The 10,260-nt window shown below is 40.3% G+C and overlaps 1 protein-coding gene across 1 annotated transcript in view; it reads right to left on the bottom strand.

Moving 5' to 3' along the window:
- Nucleotides 1–1,183: 1,183 nt before the first annotated feature.
- The window catches only part of PRICKLE1 (prickle planar cell polarity protein 1), a 112,902-nt gene continuing 103,825 nt past the window's right edge, over nucleotides 1,184–10,260 (bottom strand). Inside the window, exons 6-8 of the mRNA XM_008063857.2 lie at nucleotides 6,535–6,721; nucleotides 4,743–5,606; nucleotides 1,184–3,039 (exon numbers count right to left, since the gene is read on the bottom strand). Coding sequence (XP_008062048.1) covers nucleotides 2,183–3,039; nucleotides 4,743–5,606; nucleotides 6,535–6,721 — 1,908 coding nt within the window. The 3' untranslated portion in view covers nucleotides 1,184–2,182. The remainder of the gene's footprint in view (nucleotides 3,040–4,742; nucleotides 5,607–6,534; nucleotides 6,722–10,260) is intronic.

Below are 10,260 nucleotides of genomic sequence, written 5' to 3'. Positions count from 1 at the left end.
CTACAATAAAAAAAAAAAAAAAATTAGCCGGGCATGATAGCGCATGCCTGTAGTTTCAGCTACTTAGAAGGCTGAGGCGGAAGGATTGCCGGAGCCCAGCAGGTCGAGGTCCAGTCTGGGTGACAGAGTGAGACTCCAACCAAAAACAATAATAATAATAAAAATAAAAAGACAACGATATGATTTGAACATCTGAAGGATGCACTAGAACTGGGTAAGAGTGGTTATTTCTGTAGAGCGGAATGGGGGACTAGGATTGAAGAATGAAAGGAGACACTTCACTGTCTTCATCCTGTTTGAATTTCTTTACCATGTGCATACACCTCCTTTCATTTGGATATATTTTTAAAATGCACCAGACCAGGAAATGATGACACAGTGACTGAGTAAAGTGCGCTCTCACCACAGGTGATCTTCTGAAGGGCGTTTGTCTTGCCCAGATACTAACCTGTGCCCAATCCAGGGATGGGCATGGGGAGGCAGTGATCTACTGGTTTACCTAGAGTGGATTTTTCCCCAGGGCTTGACAGCTTTGCCCCGCTCCAGTAAATACAGAGATAAATGCCTCTGTGCCTGAAGTCCTATTTCCTACCTACTAGTGGGGGCATGTGGACACACAGGAGTCAAATGGAGGACTGTTAAAGATATAATGACTGCAAAATAAATCATGCCTGAACAGAGGCACAAAATGGAAGTTATCTGGATATGCTGGCAAAGATTTGTATTCAGATAGGTAGTTTGTTATTTATTAAGCATTTATTCAATATCTCGCTAAAGATCCTAGATGTCACTAAGATCTTTAGTTAGGATTGAAACATATATGGAAGAATGGCACATATCAAACTATCTGTTAATTAGTTCAAATCCAACATAATTTTCCTTTGAACTAGAACCTCATATTAACTTGAAGTACTCAGTGGCACAGCATCCTCTAAGATTTAAAAGAAAAACAAAACTAGAAGACCCAGTTTTCAAGACTATTTTAAGGGCCAACAAATTAACTAGAAGGGGAAGGATAAAAAGGAATAAGCTTTCTTTAAATAAAAATCTACAAAGTTCTCTGCCACAAAAGCAGATACTTGTAGTTTTGGTCTCTTCCCTTGAGATAAGCATCATCTTGCTGAGAGTAAGAAAGGCATTCCCCCTCCCCCCCCAGAGGGAAAAAATTCACTCAAACACCTTCTACTTGTTTTTACCATGTATTCCAGGGATTATGTGTGTTTTGTTTGTTTGTTTTTACATTTATACAGTTTACATTGCTTGACCCATAAATAACACTCGTAAGATTAATAGGGCCATAGTTTTAAAGAGTATTTACATAGCCCCACCATGCATACAGAGCTTTTTTTAATATTGAAAAATCAAAAATGTTGAACTTTCCATCACTAGGCAATATAAATTTGACCATCTAAACTTACAAACCCTGGCTAAAATACAAGCGATCATTTCATCCATAAATGCTGTTTCTGGTTCCCTAGCAAATCTAGCACTGCAGCGTAACAAACGTTTTACAATTCAGGGGTATAAAAATATCAGCTTTAAAATCTGAACTGTACAGTATATACATTAATATTTGCACCGTTAAATTAGGAATACACTTACGTCTGTGAAATACTACATTATAAATAGCAATTTTTTTTCAATCTGTAGCTGGCGCTAATACAATACAATGTTTACCTGGCTAAAGAGGGCTGAAGGGGACAAGTTGGCCTTGCACACTAAGATGCACAGTGTCAGCTAGGTCATTGTGACGACGTGCATGCCTCATACCAAGACAGACTGATCAGGGCCTGAGCCGTCCTGACTTACATAAATGACAAACACTATTGCTTTACAAAGGCGGCTAGAGTTCTCCATCTTGTAAAATCAATACCCCCGTCCAATCACCTTGAGACAGTATCTTCGAGTATTCCCTTGAGGGTTGGAGACTGAAGCAGCAGTATAAAACTGTAATGCACCTGATAGGCACAAGATGTCCCATCAACCTGGCACCATCCAAGAGGGTAAACTGGAGAAATCACACCTTTCAAATGTTAATCTGACACGTAAACAGCAGTTAGGTTCTCATTTACAAGGGCAAAGAAAGCACTTAACTATTCATAACCTTCCTATAGAAGAAAAAAGATAGGACTCAGATGGTTAATGGCTAAGTTTTAAACAAATGATCTCCATCACTACTCAGTTAAGAAATAATACAATTTTTGCCCTTGTGTCCCTTTTTCTTCTTGGGTTTAGTTGTCCTCTGACCAAACTGAGGGGTGGGAAGTGCAGAAGTTGGACTAGAAAGGTCATCTGTATAGTAGGTGAATCTCTGTGGCCGGGGTTGAGGGATTGGTTGTCCCAGAAAATATCCTTCTTCTTCTGAGTCAGAAGAGGAGGAAGAGGAGGAACACCAGGAATCATCGTCCTCACCATAGAGTCCCAGAAATCTACTCATTCCCGGGTTCTGCAGCGCATAATCGGAAGTGGCGTGGGCGTACTGTCCATAGAGATCAGCATTCTGGATGTATGCTTGGATCTCCCGTGCACTTTTATTCTGTATGAATTTCTCATAGTTATCGGGGGTGTAGAGCCGCAGTCTGTCCTTGGGAGAGTATTTTCTTTCTGTAACAAGATTCAGGGCATTGTCAGAGCGGGACTTTCTACTTCTTCTGCGGCGATGATGATGAGGCCTGGATCCCCTCTCTTCAAAATGGTAGACCCGTCTCCGAGTCCTTTCGCTCATTGGAGGCTGCCGGATTTCAATGTCATAGTTCCCATTATCAATGACATCATCTGAAAACTTGACCTGCTGTGGTCTGGACTGAGACTTGGATCTTCTGAGCACTGGCAGATGTACTGGTTTCTCTTCAGGCATGATTTTTTCTGGACACAACTCTGAACTTAGACTCTTTAAGGACTCTGCACTCCTGTGCAGCATGGAAGAGTTTAAAGTTCCCATATTGCTCATTTTCTCACAATCTTCTGTCTCCATCTCCTCAAAATTTTGCAGGGAATATAAAGATGGCCTCGGCTTGCTTTCTCCATCCACTGAAGCCCCTAGAAGGGAAGCAAAAACAAGATGTGCTTCTCAAAAATCCTAGTATTCTTACAATTAGTACAGACAAGCTACTGAGAGAAAACATTTCAAAGAAAATTTCCAATTTGATTAAAACCCACTAGGGAGAGCCAACAAGTATATATACCAATTGAGAAAAGGCATATAGTTTGTTTTTGATACAAGGAGCACAGCCTCTCTTATGCGCCCAGCTGTTCTGGAGGCAAAGATTAGTGACAGCACATGGCATGAACAGCAGAAATTTAACAGCTCTGCATAGAAGCCTCTTTATTCATTTTTAGACATAAGATGCGGCCATGTCTGCCTCTCAATCCATTAAAGTCACATTGCTTCATTTGAACATCTCCCAAATCAATCCCTTCCTTGGCATCCACATGGCCACCATCATAGGCTAGTCTTCCTCATCTTACACTGAGACTAGTGGTCAGTGAGTCACAGCCCAACAGCCTGTGTGTAAAGTTTTATTGGGACACAGATGGCCTTCCATTCTTCTCTGCCTACAACTTGTAAAACATGCCACTTCCAGACTAATCTTGTATTAAAGCTTTTCTCAAAACATATTGACTTTCTTTGTTATAATAGGGCCTGGGACTGTTATGATAAATATACACAGTCCAACCGACAGTAAGTGACAATAGGGAGTGGTGTGGACCGTGGTCAACTGGAGACTATATAACTTCCCACTTTTTAAAGGGAGCTTGTCTTTCACCCTATTATTGTCAAGGAATGTCAGCTTCTACTACTGTATACCAGATTATGTTTATTTCTGATACTTCATTCTTAAATTTAAAAAACACCAGCATAGCACCTGGCAGACAGGAAGTACTCACTAACTTGTCTCACCCATCATTCTTCCCTAATTCCCCTATATAGCAGGCCTTATCTTTGACAAGTCTGCAGAAGCCAGGAGGGTAGCTTCGTCTTATTCCTCCTTATCACTGCAGGGTTATGGCAGAGGGCATTCCTAGTGGTGGGCAGCTGCTAAAGCTTTTCCTACCCGTACTACAGAAACATAACCTTTGTGAAAGAAATGGACGCCATTAGTTTGACTATAAAACTAGCAATACAACAGCAACATTTCTGTATCCAAAGACTTGTTGCAAACTTGCCATTATAGAACCTATGTAATGTTAGGCGTTTAGACTCTTGGTAATTCAAGCAATATCATCCACTCTATATGGCTCAGGGTCACTTTAAAGATAAAATGTGGATAATGATATGAATGTGTTTTGACAACAGTAAAGTAATATTTTGTAATCTGAGTAAAAAATGTTCATCTATTTTTGAGCTATCTACCGCCACAGTGAAGTTCTGGAAAATGTAAAAAAAGGAGGCTTATAAAGTGTGCAGACCAATTTGAGTATCTTAAAATTCATATAGCACAATCCAAACTGCATGTCTCTCAATCCAGTTGCAGCCTCCCTTATCCAAATAAATCAATCTCTCCCTCTTTAAAACAGGGATAATAATACCTATTCCAAAAGACTGCACTGAAAATATATTTTATACACATAGATCTGTGCACACAGGTTTGTTTTGCCAGTGTTTGGCATTTAAATGAAACGCCTTCCCTTGGTCCATGGTTTTAAATAACATAGCCTCTACTGTTGCTGAATCACAATTTTTTGAATAAGCTTTTTAGTGGTTCCTTTTTCAAATCTCCCATATCCCCTAGATTACATACCTGTGATATTAGACAAAGCCAAGGAATCCATCGAATCCCTAACACTTTGCTCTGGCTTCAAGTCTGACAAACACTCCAGGGAATCTTCATACCACTGTGTCTGATCGTGATTATATCCCGAAGCCCCGTGGTCCAGATCCAGTTCCTGGAGCCTTCTGCTGCTTGCAGGGCCTGGGTGGCTGCCATAAGCAGAATCGCCCAGTCCATCTTGTGACTGTGCCCAATACATATCAGACTGGTATTTTTTACTTGCAAGGCTCTGGTTATTTTGCTTCAACTCAGTCTTATTTTTAATCATGTTATCAGATATCCAGTGCTCGTTGGCTCGAATATCCATCTCACTGGGCTGTTGCTGAAAGAGACTTTTATCACCAAACTTGAGGAGGAGCTGTGTCATGTAATCTTCATGCTCAGCCCATTCTTCAGGCTCTTCTGGGGCTTCATGCTCTACTCTGCCTTTCCAAAATTCTTCATTGACAAAACTTGCTCCTTGCCTGGAGAGATTCAGATCATCCAATTTCCGAGAAAGGGTGTCATCTGCATTGCCTGAGAGGCCAGGAAACTTGTAGTTCAGAGCAGGGGACAAAAGGAGAGACTGTCTACACTGATCCGCTGACCGACTGCTTTTGCCCATTCGGACACTTCTTCTGGAGTCTCTCGACCGAGCTGACTGAAATGCAGAGTCAGAAGAATCAGAGGCATGGATGTCTTCACCTAGGCTGCATGTTTTTGAGCAATAAATTTGACCCTGTTTGGGAAGAAAGGGGCAGCCCAACAAAGAGGCTTTACACTGGGCACAAGAAAAGCACGCTTCTGTGGCGTGCCAGTGCTGCCCATCATAGGTCATCTGCGCATGGTCGACACCTGTTTTGAAAAAGGACAGAACAGGTGATAGTTTAATGCTTGAAACAAAGGAAGAAGGAAGAAACGGAGAAAAGAAATAAAGCATTGGCTCGGGGGAACTCTCATGGGTGATGGAAATATCTGTATCTTGATTGGGGTGTGGGCTACACAAGTACAGTTAATCATCATTGTTCGTGGCTTCTGTATTTGTGAATTTGTCTACTTGCTAAAATATATTCATAACCCCCAAATAGATATTCACAACATTTTCATGGTCATTTGTAGATGTGTAGTGTGGTGAAAATTTAAATTGACCAACATGCATGTTCCCTGCTGAGGTCAAAGCAATGCTCTGTCTTTTGTTGTTTCAGCTCTTACACTGTCAGCAAGGGTCCTATTCATGGTCTCTTTAGTGCCACGGTTTTTGCAATTTTTTATTGGTGAATTTGCTTTTTAAAATGACCCCCAAGCGTAATGCTGAAGTGCTGTCTAGTACTTGTAAATGCAAGAAGACTGTGATGTGCCTTATGGAGAAAATGTGTGTTAGATAAGCTCTTAATCTTGAGGAACAGTGCTGTTGGCCATGAGATCAACGGTAATGCATCAACAATATGTATTAAATAAAGTGGCTTTAAACCAAAACACATATGAAACAAGGTTTTATACTGATGGGCTGATGAAACTGTAGTGACCAGAGGCTCACAGGCACCTAACCCTGTATTTCCCCTAGGAGCTAAGGTGGTAACGTTATAGAACACAACTTCTGTGAATAACCAGAATTGACTGTATATTCATTTGTCAAAATTCATCAACTAACACATTTAAGATCTCTACATTTCACTATATGTAAATTATACCCCAAGTAAAAATTAAAAAAAAAAAGAGAAACAGTAATACCAGACAGGCAAATGACTACAAGACAGCGCAGAGCAGCTGGCTGTGAACTTACCTATGTGCTCTCCACAGGTTTCACAGTACTCCGCGTAGAGAGACTCAAAACAGCCACAGCAGAATGGACGGCCATCCTTCATGATATACCTCTGTCCTCCCAAAACTGTTTCACACTCAAGGCAGCAGAAGTGTTTCATGTGCCAATGGCGACCCTCAGCTTCTGTGCACTCATCCGCAAAAATTATCTTCAAAAAGAAACATGAAACCACAGAATGAAAGAAAACCATTGGGAAGGTGGTTTTCAACTCCCTTATACTCCTAATATTAGGCCTTATTACAAATACACTAACCATATACCAATGATGACGCGATATTATTCGAGAAGGAACTTTTCAAGGCCACCATACATCAATTGTACAAAAAGGTCTTCGATATGGCATAATCCTATTTATCATCTCAGAAGTATTCTTCTTCGCGGGCTTCTTCTGAGCCTTTTACCACTCCAGTCTAGCACCGACCCCTGAACTAGGAGGTTGCTGGCCCCCAGCAGGTATTTATCCTCTAAATCCTATAGAAGTACCCTTACTAAACACATCCGTCTTACTGGCCTCAGGCGTTTCCATTACATGAGCCCATCATAGCCTGCTAGAAGGCAATCGTAAACAAATACTTCAAGCCCTATCAATTACTATTATATTAGGCATTTACTTTACCCTGCTTCAAATATCAGAATACTTTGAAACATCTTTTACCATCTCCGATAGTGTCTATGGGTCGACTTTCTTTATAGCCACAGGCTTTCACGGGCTCCATGTTATCATCGGTTCGACTTTTCTAACCATTTGTTTCTTTCGACAATTAAAATTCCACTTTACATCAAACCATCATTTCGGGTTTGAAGCCGCCGCCTGATACTGACATTTTGTAGACGTAGTCTGACTATTCTTATACGTCTCTATCTATTGATGAGGGTCCTATCCCTTTAGTATTAATTAGTACAATTGACTTCCAATCAATTAGCCCTGGTATAACCCAGGAAGGAATAATTAATTTAATTTTATCCCTAATTACAAATATAACACTCGCACTACTCCTGGTTTCAATTGCATTCTGACTCCCACAACTAAATATATATACAGAAAAATCCAGCCCCTATGAATGTGGCTTCGACCCAACAGAATCAGCTCGCCTGCCATTCTCCATAAAATTCTTCCTAGTTGCTATTACTTTTCTCCTGTTTGACTTAGAAATTGCTCTTCTCCTTCCTCTTCCCTGAGCCACCCATACAACGAACCTTAACCTTATGCTAACTATGGCCCTAGCCCTTATTACTATTCTAGCCCTAGGCCTCGCATATGAGTGAGTCCAAAAAGGACTTGAATGAACTGAATATGGTGATTAGTTTAACTAAAATAAATGATTTCGACTCATTAGACTATGCACAACGCATAATTACCAAAATGCCATACATCTATATTAACCTTATCCTTGCTTTTTTAACATCACTTCTAGGCATATTGATATATCGCTCACATCTCATATCTTCTCTACTATGCCTAGAAGGCATAATACTCTCAATATTTATCATAACTTCATTAACAATTCTAAATCTTCACTTCACCTTTGTTTGACCTGGTGGCTTCCTCCAGATTAAGGACTTTTAAATTTTGTATATTTTTGGTTTCCAAAAAATGTTCATATCATTTTATTTTTTCAATTTTTGTGATCAATTACTTGTTTTTCTCTCTCTACTTTAAAGGCCAAGCCACTGCATATTTTCTAGGCAACGGACAGACACTGGCTTTTTAAAAACTCAGACAGTAGCTGGGCTCAGTGGCTCAGCCTGTAATCCCGTGCCTTGGCAGGCTGAGGTGAGCGGATTGCCTGAGCCTGCGGGTTCGAGACCCGCCTGGGCAATTTGGTGAGACCTCATCTCCATCTCTACAATAAATAAAAAATGAGCCAGGAGTGATAGTGTGCGCCCGTAGTTCCAGCTACTTGGAAGGCTGAGGTAGAAGGATCGCCGGAGCCCAGCAGGTCGAGGCTGTGGTGGCCGGGAGCGGCCACTGCACTCCAGTCTGGGCAACAGAGTGAGACTCCAACTCAAAATAAAAATAAAAATAAAAAAAATAAAAAACTCAAGACAGTGAACTTAGTTTCTTACCACCATAAGCTTAAATCTAACTTGATTTAGCTACAAAACAAGAACAGAAATGGACAATGTTGCAAACAAGAAATAAATGTTTGTGTAAACTTTAAAAAACAAAATAGGTTTCTACATTGGAGATAATTCATTTGGTCACATTTTTGCTCCCCGTAACACTTTGTTGGCATAATCTGGCAAAGAACACAGTAACACTGAAATAATTTCATGAAGTAATTTAGTGTTTTAATAGATGGAAAACTCATAAAAAATGTGGAGTCAACACAGTTATAGCTTCACAGATGCTGGAATTGAATGAACAGCATTTGTGTGTATAATGCTTTGTTTGACCTGGTGGCTTCCTCCAGATTAAGGACTTTTAAATTTTGTATATTTTTGGTTTCCAAAAAATGTTCATATCATTTTATTTTTTCAATTTTTGTGATCAATTACTTGTTTTTCTCTCTCTATTTTAAAAGCTTTAATGGGTACAAATCATTTTTGGCTACATGGATGTGTTATATAATGGCAAAGTCTGGGCTTTAAATGTACCCACCATTCCCACTTGTGCACACTGTACCTGATAGGGGGTTTTTTGTCTCTCCACCCCTTCCCACCGTCCCCCTTCTGAGCCTCCAGTATCCATTATACCATTCCCTATGCTTTGACAGACTCTTAGTTTAATTACCACTTATAAGTGAAAACATGTGGTGCTTGGTTTTCTGTTCCTGCATTAGTTCACTTAGAATGCAAATCATCATTTTTAAAAACTTTCAGAATTCACAACAGCAAAGACATGAAACCAACCACGCTGCCAGTCGAAGCTGGACTGGATAAAAAATGTGGTACATATACACAATGGAATATTACTCAGCCATAAAGAAGGACAAACATATGAACTTCACAGGAACTTGGTTGGATTTAGAGTCAATCATACTCAGTGATCTAACACAGAAACAAAGAACAGAGTACCATATGTTCTCACTCATAAGCTGACCTTGAACAATTATTATAATACTATAATAAAGGGATTGGCAGCAGTGAGAAACTGTCAGGGGAGGGGTGGTGGGATTGGCAATTGAGGGAAACTGCTAGGGGAGGGAGGAGCACACCTCATCAACAAAGATACCTGCATAATCAACGTTGTATACCTAACCCTGAATTGTACCCCACATCTTCCAAAAAAAAAAAAAAACAACTAAAAACTAATAGTTTCCTGTTGCAGCTTGAAGGAGACTAAGAAGATGTAACAGGTAAATGCAATGAGGTACTCTGCATTAGATTAAATAAGGACCATTAGTAGAAGAAAGTCTACAATTTAGTTAGGGGTACACCGATGTTAATGTCTTAGTTTTGATTCTTTTTTTTTTAAGTTTTTTTTTTATTTTTTAGAGACAAGTTCTCGCTATGTTGCCCAGGTGGTCTCAAACTCCTGAGCTCAAGCAATCCCTCCCGCCTTGGCCTCCCAAAGTGCCAGTTTTACAGGCACCCAGCCCTTAGTGTCTTAGTTTTGAAACATATACCCTAGTTACATAAGATATTAACATCAGGGGAAGCTGGGAGAAAGGGTATGCAAGATGTCTCTGAGCCGGGCTTGGTGGCTCAGCCTGTAATCCCGTGCCTTTGGGAGGCTGAGGTGAG

Source organism: Carlito syrichta, unplaced genomic scaffold, assembly GCF_000164805.1.
Source record: "Carlito syrichta isolate Samal-C Ts95f unplaced genomic scaffold, Tarsius_syrichta-2.0.1 Scaffold307107, whole genome shotgun sequence".
In the NCBI taxonomy this organism is placed as follows: domain Eukaryota; kingdom Metazoa; phylum Chordata; class Mammalia; order Primates; family Tarsiidae; genus Carlito; species Carlito syrichta.
The sequence above is the reverse complement of the archived record's forward strand: the minus strand, read 5'-3'. Positions and strand labels throughout refer to the sequence as shown.